Source organism: Silene latifolia, chromosome 1 (assembly GCF_048544455.1).
Source record: "Silene latifolia isolate original U9 population chromosome 1, ASM4854445v1, whole genome shotgun sequence".
NCBI lineage: Eukaryota > Viridiplantae > Streptophyta > Magnoliopsida > Caryophyllales > Caryophyllaceae > Silene > Silene latifolia.
The window spans coordinates 149,619,453-149,634,250 of NC_133526.1; the positions used below are offsets into that span (position 1 = coordinate 149,619,453).

Below are 14,798 nucleotides of genomic sequence, written 5' to 3' on the forward strand. Positions count from 1 at the left end.
CCATAGTTATCTTCTTTTCAGGTACCATAGGTGTATCGTAAGATTTTGCATTTTCCATACCGAATTTTCGAATCAGTTCCTTGATATATTTCTGTTGGTGAATCTTTATACCATCCTTTGTTTGTTGAATTTGTAAACCTAGAAAGTACTTCAATTCTCCCATCATGCTCATTTCAAACTCAGAAGTCATTAGATCTGAAAAATACTTGCACAATTTTTCTTTAGTAGAACCGAATATAATATCGTCTACATAAATTTGCACAACAAGTAAATTAGAACCCTCGGATTTTAGGAACAAGGTTTTATCGACAGATCCTCTTATAAAATTATTTTGTAATAGAAACTTGGATAATCTGTCATACCATGCCCTTGGAGCTTGTTTCAAACCATATAAAGCTTTGTCTAATTTATAAACGTGGTTTTGAAACTTTCTATCTAAAAATCCGGGAAGTTGTTCTACATAAACTTCTTCTTCCAAATAGCCATTAAGAAATGCAGTCTTAACATCCATTTGGAATAGTTTCATTCCTTTATGAGCAGCAAAGGCAATAATGAGACGAATAGCCTCAAGTCTTGCTACGGGTGCAAAGGTTTCGTCATAATCGATCCCTTCTTGTTGATTGTAGCCTTGGACAACTAGTCGTGCCTTGTTTCTTGTAATAAGTCCTGCATCGTCCAATTTATTTCTGAACACCCATCTTGTACCAATAATAGTTCGATCACTAGGTCGTGGCACTAAGTGCCATACCTTATTGCGTTCGAATTATTGAAGCTCATCTTGCATAGCGGTTATCCAATCAGGTTCAGCAAGAGCTTCTTTAATATTGGTAGGTTCAATGGTTGATAGAAAAGAAAAGAACGAGCAGAAATTATTCAAGGACCTTCTAGTTTTAATGCCTTGTTCTAGATCCCCTAGGATTTTGTCCAAAGGGTGGGAGCTTTGATGTTTCCACTTTTTGAGAACTCTAGGCTCATTATCATTTGATGAACTCGCACCATCTGCAGACGTGGAATCATGATTTGTTCCCCCTGAGTTGGACTCGGGATTTTCTTCAGAAGTATCACTAACTTCATTAGAAATTTCATGATTTGGATCAGAAGTTACAACATCATTAGGTATAACTTCAAGATCTTTTTCCTTATCTAAGGAAGGGTCAATAGTATCATTAACTACGGACTCATCACTTCTCGTAGGATCGTTTGCAGAATTATCTAGTTCATCATTGATACCTTGAATATCTTCATCTTCATTTAAGGGCTCATTTCTTGCTAAAAAGAAATCGGGCTCATCTGGATCCTCTTCTTCCTGTTCAACTTTATCAAGCACATTATCTTCGTCAAAGCGAACATGAACACTTTCTTCTATGCGCAAGGTTCTTTTATTGAACACTTTGTAAGCTTTACTATGATCCGAATATCCCAGAAAAACAGCTTCGTCACTTCGGGGGTCAAATTTTTCTAAATTGTCTTTTCCATTATTGTGAACAAAGCATTTGCTTCCGAAGCAACGGAGATGTGATATATTGGGTTTTCTCCCTCTTAAAAGTTCATAGGGAGTCTTTTTCAAGATAGGTCGGATCATAGCTCTATTATGCACATAGCATGCAGTACTAACAGCTTCTGCCCAAAAACTTCTAGGGAGGCCACTACACAAGAGCATAGTACGAGCCATATCCTCTAGGGTTCGATTCATACGTTCCACGACACCATTTTGTTGTGGGGTACGTGGTGCGGAGAAGTTATGCCCCACACCATTTTCCCTACAAAATTCTATAAACAATTGATTATCAAATTCCGTGCCGTGATCCGTCTGAATCGAAATAAGCTTTTTGTCATATTTATTTTGGCAAGCTTCATTAATACCACAAATTAATCGAAAGTTTCATCTTTAGAGGAAAGAAAGATTGGCCAGACATACCTTGAGTAATTGTCGACTAGAACAAATATATACTTTGATCCACCACAGCTTCTAACTTTCATAGGTCCACATAAATCCATGTGTACCATCTCAAGTGGTCGTTTAGTGCTAACTACTCTTTTAGGTTTAAATGAGGATCTAACATGTTTGCAGCGGGCACATGAGTCACACATTGTCTCTTGCTCGAATTTAATTGAGGGCAAGCCTTCAACTAAATCCATAGACTTAAGTTTCTTTAAAATAGTTGGACTAATGTGTGCAAACCTCTTGTGCCATAAGCAAGACTCATCTGAGGTTGCTTTCATACACGAAAAGGAATTTGTATTGACAACATTTAAGTCAATCATATACACATTCCTCATACGGTGACCCTCAAGTAAAACATTACTAGTACCTTCAATTATGATACGACAAGCATCGGCATGAAAAACAACTCTATTTCCTTTGTCACATAATTGAGAAATACTAAGTAAGTTATGTTTAAGACCACTTACCAGATATACTTTATCGATTGAATGGGAGGTTGAAATTCCAATTTTTCCTACTCCAATAATCCTACCCTTCTTGTTATCTCCAAAGGTAACTTTGCCACCGAAGAAGGGCTCTAGTGAAAGAAAAAGATTTCTGTCTCCTGTCATGTGTCTCGAGCATCCACTGTCGAGATACCATAGATTATTTTCTTTCACTACTACCTGCAAATGAATCAAATACAACTTTTAGGTACCCAAGCTAAGTTAGGTCCTTTATGGTTAGTGACTCTATATATTTGATCCTTTCTAACCCATACTTGTCTTATTATTCTTTTGGCTTTAACATTGGGTTGTCTTTGTCTTTGTCTAACAATCGGAACATAAGGTACTCTAGGTTTTGTTCTAACAAAAGTAGCTCTAGGTCTAGTACCTTCATAAGACGCTCTAGGTTTAGAGTTATGAACTTTAGACTTGAATGTATGCTTTCGATTCTCATTCATTTTGTTTGATTTTGAAGGAACAGATGAGTAATCAAAAGCCATATCATAAGTCCATCTAAACTCGTTATTGCGTTTTTCGTTGTCGTTAGGTTCATCTATAGTAGAGACATCATCTTCTACTATGAAATCACAAGTCTTAGCAGTTTCGTCATTCTTTTGCTTATCCAAAGCAAGTTTGAGACAATTGACTTGAATATGTCCAGTAGAGCCACAGTAATTGTAAATCAAGTATTCTGGAAGATTAACATATTTTATTTTTCTGAAATCGTGATCAGAAGGATTAGATTTGTATTTATCATGGTCTCTACGGCTATAGCATTCATGACCAAGTCCCATCTTCATGTTATTATCAGATTGTTCAGTGAGGAAGTTTAAAACTTTTGTGCTTCCTTCCCATTTATCATGAACTTTGCGTGCATGTAAGAGTAATTCTTTCAAGGACTCAATTTCTTTTTCACATTTTGAATGATCTACACTTGAATCCTTGGAAGAGTTACCTTTCTCAAAGTCTTCACGAAATTTATCAAAACGTTCATTCAAGACACATTTCTCATTTTCATGTTGTTCCTTAAGTTTAGACATACTATCACTAGCTTCTTCCAATTGCTTAGAGAGAAATATAATTTCTCTCTTGTGTTCGGAAACCACACTATCTTTGCCATTAAGTTCATCTTTTAAAATCTCATTGACTTTCTTCAACTCAGAAGTTATAGCATCACTAGCTGTAACTTTAACTTAAAGATGCTTAATGTTAAGTTTGAGCTCTGAAGTTATGGCATCACTAGCCTTAACTTTTGATTCAAGAGCGTTTTTCTCAGCATTTGTCATGTCTGAAGTTATAGCTGGGGTAGCCATAACTTTAGATTTGAGCTTTTTGGCTTTGGCTTTTAGAAGTTGGTTTTCCTCAGCAATGTCTAGAATTTGTTCCTTAAGGTCTTTTAACTCTAAACTTTGTTCATGACGATGATCAAGGGATTGTTCAAAAAACTTAATTAAATTATTCTTAGAAAGTTTCTTAACTTGCTTTTTGAGTTCAAGAAAACTTACCTCTTCATCCTCTGAATCTGAATCTGAATCTGAATTTCCAACAAGACACATCTCAGCATTTGAAGCATTACTTTCATTGTTGCTGTCGAAGAATAGGTCAAGACTGACGCTACTTAGACAAAGATTGGCAGTTTCTTCTTCATCTTCGGATGCGCCATCTTCAGAGTCCAAGTCTCCCCAACAATATGCCATCATAACTTGCTTGAATTCCTTCTTCGTTTTGTCACGTTGATTTTTGTCTTTAATTTTCTTCCATGTAGGGCAATCTTTGATCATGTGATCATTATCACCACACTTGAAGCATCCACGATTAGAGAAAGACCATTTTGACTCAGAATTTTTCTTGGGAGTTTGCTTTGATTTGTTATTTGTTTTATTTTGATTTAGATTGAAAGCCTTTTTCCTAAAACGTTTAACAAACAAAATGGTTTCATCTTCAATATCTGAAGAATCATTAATCTTGCTAGACTCAGCTTGTAAGGCCATCTTTTTGCTTGTTCCAGCTTCCTCCTCATCCTGATTCAGAGTAATCTCGTGAGCCATTAAGGTTCCGAGTAGCTCCTGATAGGATAACGAAGTTAGGTCCTTACATTCCTCTATGACAGATACTTTATGTCTCCATCTGCCAGACATGCTTCTGAGAATTTTTCTAGCAATTTCCTCGGAGTCAAAAGTTCTTCCTAAATTCTTTAGCTCATTGATGATGCTAGAAAAGCGAGAGGACATGCTATCAACTGACTTGTTTTGCTCCATGGCAAACAACTCGTATTTTCGCATTAGTAATGCCATACGTTGCTTTTTGACAATAGTGGTTCCCTCATAGGCTAATTCTAGACCATCCCATATTTCCTTGGCAGATGAACTGGTTGAGAAACGATCAAATTCAGTAGCAATCATACCGTTTTGCAATAAGCTTATTGCTTTTGAATTCTTCTCAGCCTTCTTATAATCCGCCTCAATATAGTCTTCTTCTTTCTTTTCGACGGTAGTGCCATTATTGGTTGCAAGTAAGATCTTATTCGGACCATTCTTGATAATCAACCAACACTCCCAGTCGTTTCCTTTAATGAAATGGGTCATCATATTTTTCCATAAACCATAGTTATTCCCATTGAATATAGGACACTTATGGTGTTTGGAATCCATTTGATAAAAAAATAAATGCAGCGGAAAAAAGATAAATAGACTCAAAAAAAATAGATCAGACTCTAGCTGTTAAACTATCAAGAGCACGAGGCTCTGATACCAATTGAGGAGTCTATTGATCGAATACGAAAGAGAGGGGAGGGTGAATTGAGTATTAAAAACGATGACCGCTTTTTCGAAATATATGATGTAGAATTAATTATTTGATTTTATTGATTAAAATCAACTAATTAATTATACCAATAAGCGCAAAATCGAAATAACAAAAATAAAGAGAGAGATAAAGAGAGACACACAGGATTTTGAAGTGGTTCAGTTTCACAAGTCGAAACCTACGTCCACTATTCTCGATTAATAATTTTTAGTACCTTTCTCCGCATTACAAAAATTATCAATCCAATCGTATAATTAACTATATGATTATAACTCAGATTGAGTATCGCTAAATACTCTAGGTTGCTCTTACATTAATAAGAAAAATACAACGATAAATACTAATCTCACGTTATGCGAGTGAGTATAATATCTTTGTGTATTTAGTATCCTATAACGATTTTTCTTCGAGTGATTGACAAATATGATGCGCAACATTTGTATAAGCAAATTGTAAAATAAGAATTAAAGCTCAAAGAATTTTGCTTAAAATATTTTTCTCTCTAAAAGTGTAGATGTGTGTCACTTTTAAATGATGAATGAATGAGAGTATTTATAGTAGTAGAGAATTAGGGTTTAGGAATATTCTGGAATTAGGGCTTAGGAATGTTCTGGAAATATAAATCCCTAAACGACTTGATGGACAAGTAAAAGGCAAAGGAAGAAGGATTTTGGCCTCCTAGGGTTTCGGCCACCTAGGGTTTTGGCCGGCCGTCTAGGCTTCCTTTGGTCCATGCTTGCTTCCACAGCCCACAACAAATCGAGATAGAATTTAGTTAAAGCCCTAGGTTGCACGACGATATAAATATCGTGTTACAAACCAATAGTTTATTCAACTTAAATAATTCTTATTAATTAATTCCAATTAAAATAAATACTCTCTTATTTTTATAAATTACTAAAAATATATTTTACAAAAATTAACGCATCATTTTTGTCTAGCAATGAAGTTAAGGCTGTGAGGTCATAACTTCACTAACCTTTAAATCAAACAAAGTAAAACCATTACCGGATGACGACCTATATTATCTAATCTTCAGTAGATCTTCAGTAAACGAATCGTCTCTTCACAAGTCTCTCATCTTGAGTCTCGTGGTTGTTTATTTGGTCTTTGAAGTAAAACCTCCTTGGTCCAATACTTCAAGCTTGCGTCATTGTAATTGTTCCTTTCTAAATTAAGACTTAAGCACACAATTACACGCATATGTTTATAATATTAAGTCCACATACAAATCATTACTGTCATTATCAAAACAATTAATTAGGGCTAAAGGTCCAACAAAATGTATAGTTTAGGTCTTATCTTCAACTTAACTCGAATGGCCACTGATCACGGTTGGAGTTTATATAAATAAAATTAGCATGTTTTCTAGAGAACAATTCATTGCTTACATACAGTCTATTTTTGTTTAAAATCGTAGGATAATTCTTACAACCCAATTTTGGATAAGGCACTAACTAATAATATTAACATGAGATATATTAGTACAAGTATTAGACATGCACATCGATGAAAAGGGCCAAAAATGGAGCGTTTTAGTACATGCTTGTAGACTAATGAACTTTGTGAAATGCATCAAATAATGTGCCTTTCAAGATAGTAAGACAATTGACGGACATCTTCTGAATAGAAGTGGTTTCTTTGAGTTTGGATGGTAATTTGTCCATAATTTTGAGGAAGTTATAAGCTATACCACCGGCTATGCACCCAATTATTGGACCGACCACATAAATCCAAAGGCCTTTATAGATATGCTTGACAATTGCCGGCCCAATACTCCTTGCCGGATTCATTGATGCTCCTGAGATAGTTCTGCCAACGTTTCATCCAAATCAAATCATGCTTAATTAATATGATGGGAGTATATAGCTAGTATAACTGCAACAGTAAGTTAATTTTGGAAAAGGAGGGTACATGCATATGCGCATTATAGTACTATAAACTTACCCGGCAACCAAGGCGTTTATGAGTACTGTCATTCCAATAGCAACTCCAGCGAACTGATTATACTGCATCAACAACTTCAAAGGGTTAGTTAACCCAACACATTATTTTTTGGTTAGGTTAGGAGTTAAGAGACTCTAGGATCGGACATACCGCTCTGTCGTCAAAGGCAACGCTAAAAATGACGAACATGAGAATGAAAGAAATGATTATTTCCATAACCAGACACTGAGCATCGGAACCAGATGGAGCACTTCCGAAAAACATCTCAGGAGTTGTGTTAAATAAAAGATCCAAAGTTCCGCTTGCAAGTATTGACCCCAATAATTGTGCACCAATATACAAAGGAACCTACAAAAAACAGGGAAAATTTTGATAACCTTGTAGAATTGCCTACTTAATCATTATACGAGTACCATATTACTTACCAAAATAAGGATAATAATTATTATATACTCTGTAGTTAGCTTAGCTTATCGTCAATTAGTCTTACGTAAAACACTGGTATTCTCGTTCTGATAGCTTGTTAAATTAAGAAATAAAAACCTACCTACCTGCATCCAAGGGAAGCCTCTTAAAATGGCATAAGTAACGGTGACTGCTGGATTAAAATGACAGGAAATATGCTCAAATGTGTAAACCACGATCATTATTATTAGGCCCCAAGTCACACAAATTCCCGTATGAGTAATCGAACCATTCATCTTCTCCACAACAATTGCTCCACATCCTAAGAATACTAGAAAATATGTACCCATCACCTCCGCTATCAACTGCATCAAATATAATATTAACAAAATTAAAATTATTTCAATTTAACCATTATCGATCAATTAGTATGATTAACGATGATTAAGTCTTTTGTAAGATAGTCTTAAATCATAAGCACTCCACAAAATTGCTTTTGAGAAGCTGTGAACCGGAGTGCCTTGAAAATTTCACATAAGTTTTAAACATTAGAGTCTACCCTTAATCTTACAAGAGACTATCTTATAATCTTATACAAAATGTTTTGTTACTTTAAATACTTGTGAAATATCAAAAAAGTGTAAGTCTAGTGGTTAAGACAAAGGTATTGTGAAAATAGCTCATAGATTCAATCCCCTTTTTCTTATATTGAACTGGCTTTGTGCATCATCTAACCCAAAAAATAAAAATAAATAAAAAATACTTGTGAATGTTGTCAAGTAATTTACCTTTTGCAATGTGGACGCAACTAGGTCTGCTGAGAAGCTCGATACGGGAGGGACAATGGTGGGGTCGACGGGAGAAGCCATCACCGCTTGAATGTGGTGGGTGCTTCGAACAGATCCTTCCTCCAACATTGCAAGTTTGACGTCGTCGACGTGACTAACCTTTGATGACATCGTCTAATTAATATCGAGAATAGTAATCGAAAATTTTTTATGCAAAAAGATTATGAAACGATTTTATTGTGAAAAACTGTTTAGTACAGAGTATAAGTGAGATGAAAAGTAATGATTTTGGTGGTAGTATTTATATGGTACGACGTCTCTGAAGCTCCAATTTAGAATATCTCAACTTAATAAGATAGATTATTGAACACTTAATCAAGTAGAGTATTAATTAAATCAAGTAGAGTATTAATTTAATGTGATTACGTGAGGAAATTAGAAACAGTGAATGAAACCATGGTTTTCGTTGTTCTAAGTTGCACTTAGTTTCAGGATTAATTGTAGCCCATGTTTTCTACTATTTGTCTATTAATTTATTTGAGTTGTTAGTCGACTTCTTAATTTTATATCCTACTAAGGCCCTGTTCTTTTGGACTTCAAGTTACTTAATTTCAGTTCATTTCAGATCCTATAAGTTCACTTCAGTTCAGTTTAGATCCTATAAGTTCAGTTCAGATCCTATAAGTTCACACTACAACAATGCATACTTTTAGGGGCATTTATCTAGTGGCAAAAAATAAAAATGCCACCTTTGTTATACTTAAGTGGCATTTAATTTGACAAATATTCTAAATGCCACCATACCCTATACTTGGCTATTCACGCGCACAAAAAAATTCATTTGCCGCTCTTTGTTTTCACCCAATTTATTTCACTCCCACAATTCATAAAAAACAAAGACTCAAAAATTACTTTACTCTTCCTAAATGCTCATAAACCCTAACTTTATCAATTGGTTCTTTCATCCACAGGTTTGCTCTCCTCTTCTTCCTCTTTCTTAAGCATCAATTACGCCATCTATTTTCCTATCTAATTAGTTCAATAATAACTTTTTTGTTAGGTTTCATTTGTTACAATTCAATTTTTTTCAATTTCTCACCGTGTACGATCAATGCTTTCATTTTGATGATGATTGACTACACTAGAAAATTGCAAATTTGCAAAGAGAGATAGGTGTATGTTGGATAGTGATAACATGTGCATTCATATTTATTAGGAGTATAATTGTTTAAAGTGGGTAATTGTGTAATTAACAAAAATCGTGAGATAATTGAGATCACAATATTTGAATTGGGTAATTGAAATCATTGATTATTATGTTTGGGTGGTGATAATTAGTGATTAATATTCATATGAGGGATTTTTAATTTGTGCGGTAGATATTGATTCTTCCTTATTTGAGTGTGTCTTGTTTGTGGTGAGGGATATTGTTTGTTCTTAAGCAATGAATTTTTTGATGTGTGTAAAAGTTTGAAGCTTTTTTGTCATATACTCCTCAATTGTAGAGACTATCTGCTTTAGAAATACATGTTTCAACTAATTAATTAGCAATAGCGATGCAAACACTAGTGACATGGTGTATGTTGTGCGCCAAGATTATACTTGTACTGTTGCTGCTCACTATGAAGTTACTGTTTGTTTATTATGAGTGTCCAATATTTGACTTGTTTAAATCTTAAGACGGATATACCCGTCTTAAGAGAGACTTACTGCTTGTTTATTACGAGTGGCCAAAACCATGTCGTACCACAAACTATGGTTAAGTCTATTCAAATTTGTTACACATTAAAATTTGTTTGATACTTATCGTGTTTCTGGCTTGTTAAATTGCAGGATGCTTTTGAAGGTTACAATGGGCGCGACTTTGGCCACCTCATAAATCTGGTGTATGTACTTTGCAATTGTTCCATGTTTTGTTACATTGAATATGCTGCAATGGTCATGTTAAATTGAGTTTCTGTGATTTTGTGACGTTAATGTAATGTATGTGCAGTACGCAGAGGAGTATATACTGGTCTATGTATCGCAATGAAGAATGTCGCAAGCTATGAACGTTGGCACAGGTGACTGACAAATTGCATTAGTTTTGGTTGAAGGATGATGTATGGCATTTTGCCCAGGTCAGGTCGGATTCTCGTAGAAGGATATATGGCGTTTTGGTTATGACAAAGTAGGAGTAATGGCTCTGCTGCAGGATCCCGACCCAAAATCGAAGCTATAACTCGAGCATTTTTTACTTTTGCACGATACCAATTTATGCTTTAGGTTATCTTTTGATTAGGTGTTAATGAATTGAGTTGATATTTTGTAATGACAATTTTTATTTTCAATATTATATATGCTATTATTTTATATGTTTTGTCCTTTTTTTTTAAGTAGTTACTTTTTATTTTATACAAACAAAAATACCAAATAACAAAAAAAATCTTTTAAAAAAATTGCACGCATATCAATGAACTAACAAGTATTAAAGAAAAAAGAAAAATGGTGAATCTCAAAATTTATGAAAAGGGCTTAGATGGCGTTTATGTAGCCATTTACCAGCATATGTAGCAAATGCCACTAGGAGTTTTAGCGACATTGGATATGGCGGCATTTACACAAATGTCTTTGCTATTACTTTTAGCGGCATTTATATATGCCGCAATAATGTAAAATTAAACGCTACAAGTACACTATGTTGTAGTGTCGATTCGATTCGAGATCCTATAAGTTCGATTCGATTCGGATCCAATAAGTTCGATTCGAGATCCTATAAGTTCGATTCGATTCGAGATCCTATAAGTTCAGTTCAGAAAAATTCAGTTCCTATAAATTTAGTTCAGAAAAGCTATATACGGAGTATTATTTTTAAAGACCAATACAAAAACATTTGACATTAATTATTCGATACATACATTATTATTTTAAAAAAAAATCACTCCTCTCATTAATAGTTTCAGCATCACAATAGTTTTGGACATGTTTGATAAAAAGCGGAATAAGACCATGTATTAGGTACGAAACAACATAGTCAAAAACATTTGGCGAGGCAATGGATCCATTGTTGAGAGTGATAATGAAGATGAAAGTGATGAGGATTATGATAATATGGAAATAAATGGTTAGAAAAAAAGATATAATATGTGATTTATTTGTTACAACAACAACAACAACAACAACAACAACAACAACAACAACAACAACAACAACAACAACAACAACAACAACAATAGTTAAGTTAATGTAACACCAATTTCATGTAAACCTTTTATTTTTCTTTTAATGAAAGTTGCGCGCATTTTATAATAAATAATAATAATAATAATAATAATAATAATAATAATAATAATAATAATAATAATAATAATAATAATAATAATAATAATAATAATAATAATAATAATAATAATAATAATAGTTAAGTTAAGTTAAGTTAAGTTAAATAAAATAAAATAAAATAAAAATAAAGTTAAGTTCGGCTCCTATAAGTTCAGTGACACGTCTGTCGTGTACCTGTCAAAAATAAACTAACTATATAGCTAGGGAAGTCAGGTCGATCTCCACAGGGAGGCAAGATATTTGTAGAAGTCCGTCTATTTGGTCACAAATGGGGGGGAAGGGGTTGTTTGATTTGTTTTCTAAACTACGAAGTTTTAAAGGTAAGAGAAATAAAGACAAGAGCAGTAAAAGCAAGAAATAAGTTTTAAACTATCAGAGAGAGAGGGACATGTCAGGATTTCGGTTCACTACGGTAGTCCAGTGACTCAGCTGTAAATAACTCAGACGAATTAATGTAAGACGGATATTGAAAGGTCCTTTCGGTCCACTTTCTATCCTAAAATACCGCTAACTTAACTTTCATTCTCGTCAGGGTAGTCCACTGTTCATAGCAGGCTTATTTAGTCCAATCTTTCGATCTAGGATTAATTTTAGCCAGATTAAGGGTTAACTTAGAAGCGTGCACTCAACTAAGTCGAATGAATACAATTAAATTGCTATGGTGACAGAGTCTTGTAATCAATTCATCTGTTTCATTTACTACATCGTCACTTTCCTACCGCAGATCCCCTAATCCCAACATGAACGGGGTTTAGCTACTCATGTCGCTAATTAAACTAACAGCAGATAAATTCCCAGCAATAAACATTATGAAATAAACAATAAATTGCATAAAAGTAAATTAGGGCAGAAGAATAAATGTAACGAAACGAAGAATTAAAGCAAACGAGAGATTAATTATTAATAAGAAAAGAGAAGAGGATTACAATCTTGCGAATCCGGCGTAAAGAACAATCGAATCCGAGCAAAATAACCCAAGAAATAAAGTCACAGTGAAGAGAAGAGTAACGCAGTAAAGTTTTACAGTAGTCAACTTTGATAATGAAAGGATAGATAAAAGATCCTAATAACCTAGTTAACGTAGGTTTAAATAGGAAAGCAATAAAGTTTTGCGAAATAAACATAACACGGGCTGTTTTAAAGCCCATAATAGCGAAACCACTCGATTGAGTGGATTAAAACCACTCGATCGAGCAAATCCTCAGCCTAATCTACTCGATCGAGTAACTCGTCTTCCTGCAGCTTAAGGATCGAGTAGATTTCTACTCGATCGACCATCTTGGGACGTAGAAACCACTCGATCGAGTGGTAAAACTGCTCGATCGAGTTCTTTGACTTCAAATCAGCTCAAGTCCGCGCCCGAATGCCTCGTAATCCGTGCCATGACGCTTCCAAACACAGTATCTCACTCTGGAAAATCCTGTCTCCTCTAAATGCATGTAAAAAGGACGAAAAAGAGTACGATTCCACTACTTTCGCGTTCATTTCTACAAAATGGACAAAACGAATCAAAGTAGCCAATTCGGGGCAAAATACCATAAAAACAGTATAAAAGTGCATAGAAATACGTGCTGAAATAGGCTAAAAAGACTATATATTATGCACGTATCAAATCTCCCCAAACCGAACCTTTACTCGTCCTCGAGTAAACTAAAATGCAACTAATGGAACGAAAATGATAACTCAGAGCTAGCTTAACTTGTCTACCTGAACCAATTTAATGCAACAAAAACTAACAGTTAAAGCTAAGCAGTCAATACGCAAACGAATTATAAGCTGTTCAGAAATATAGCCAACCTATCGACCTTGCAAGACCAACAAAATCGGACTCTCTCGTGGTTACTCTTTTCTCGTGAAGCAAGGGGTGAATGTTATATGTAAAAGAGAGAAGAAAAGACAGTCACTCACCTAACTGCGACCTACATAGCATGCATGCAACAAAAATGAAAGACAATTCAAGTACTAATGCACACACTCCAACCAATAATGTCCGTCACAGCCGAAGGCTTACAAATAATTTGGGAATAGTGAGGTTCAGGTGAGAAAGGCAAAACATGTTATGGAAATGTGGAGGTAAAAGCGTCAAGCTAGTTCCTAACAGGACCATAATGAAATCATCCGAATCTCAACTGACTGAAAAACTAAGTACAAGTGCCCCTTATTTGGCACAAAACTCACTAAACTCAAACACAATCTCCTCAAAAAAATATGGGATAAAACGGAGGAGTCAGACGGTCACAAACTTCCCTTTTTTAACACCGTCTGAATGAACTAACTGAAACAACAACCTTTTTTTTTTCAAACTTTTCTTTTTTTTCTTCTTCCTGATTCACGTTTCCGGCTCTTTCTTTTTCATTTTTTTTTCTTTTTTTTTTCACTTTCACTTTCACGTTTTCTTTTTCTTTTTTTTTCAATTCTTTTTTTTTCTTTTTTTTCCTCCTTCCTCTATACTTACACCAACTCCAAAACAAGAAATACGGGCCAAAATGCAACAGAAAAACATACCACAAAAGAACATACTAACTAGCTTGACTAGGCAGGCTTAGTTTTGGATGTAGCTAATGGGTCAAAAAGGCAAGTTTTGGCTTATGTGGAGCTAAATGGGTGAAAAATATAAGGAAAGGGAAATTTGCAAGCACCTTCCTGCATGTGACACCAACCACATACCCGAATATGTGGATTTGACGAGAAATTGAATGTCATAAATGTGCAAAAATGATGAACATGCTATGCAAGGAGTACTACTCTCAATTCCTAATGAACTGGTCATGAATGTCACCAGTTATAAGCTCTAATATCTCAAAATTTTTAAGTGGTTTGCCAATTTATCAGGTCAAGTCTAAACATTCAGCTATATTTGAACAGAAACTCGTAGACTATGCGTATGACAAAGCTAAGAACTATCAATAAAGTGCAAGGCTCAAGCAAAATGACAAGTTATAGTGCATTGTCATCACGGAAATCTACCGTTCCGACTCAACCTATATGCAAAAATAAACGTGAAATTTTTTTTTTGAATTTTTGAAATTTTCTAAATTTTTTGGATTTTTGATTTTTAATTAAAATAAACAACAATGCAAGCTGAAAAATGTAAACGTGAAT

General features: G+C 34.6%; 1 protein-coding gene and 1 long non-coding RNA gene across 2 annotated transcripts; one reads left to right on the forward strand and one right to left on the reverse strand.

Annotated features, from left to right (window-relative positions):
* Positions 1-6,654: 6,654 nt before the first annotated feature.
* LOC141606475 (putative aquaporin NIP-type) lies at positions 6,655-8,660 on the reverse strand. The gene is made up of 5 exons (XM_074425655.1): positions 8,376-8,660; positions 7,734-7,952; positions 7,333-7,530; positions 7,183-7,244; positions 6,655-7,047 (listed from the first exon to the last, which is right to left on the reverse strand). Exons 1-5 carry the CDS (start codon positions 8,544-8,546, stop codon positions 6,789-6,791), a joined length of 909 nt encoding a protein of 302 aa, XP_074281756.1. The 5' UTR covers positions 8,547-8,660; the 3' UTR covers positions 6,655-6,788.
* Positions 8,661-9,181: 521 nt separating this feature from the next.
* On the forward strand, positions 9,182-10,729 carry LOC141606559 (uncharacterized). Its single transcript, XR_012526762.1, has 3 exons — positions 9,182-9,346; positions 10,209-10,261; positions 10,369-10,729. It is a non-coding gene; the product is annotated as an uncharacterized LOC141606559 (long non-coding RNA).
* Positions 10,730-14,798: the final 4,069 nt, after the last annotated feature.

Coding starts and splice junctions, on each gene's coding strand:
- LOC141606475 (XM_074425655.1), bottom strand. CDS start 8,546: ATGTCATCAAAGGTTAGTCACGTCGACGACGTCAAACTTGCAATGTTG. Junction 7,531..7,733: donor GAGGCTTCCCTTGGATGCAG/GTAGGTAGGTTT, acceptor TGTTTTTTGTAG/GTTCCTTTGTATATTGGTGC. Junction 7,048..7,182: donor ATAAACGCCTTGGTTGCCGG/GTAAGTTTATAG, acceptor AAACGTTGGCAG/AACTATCTCAGGAGCATCAA.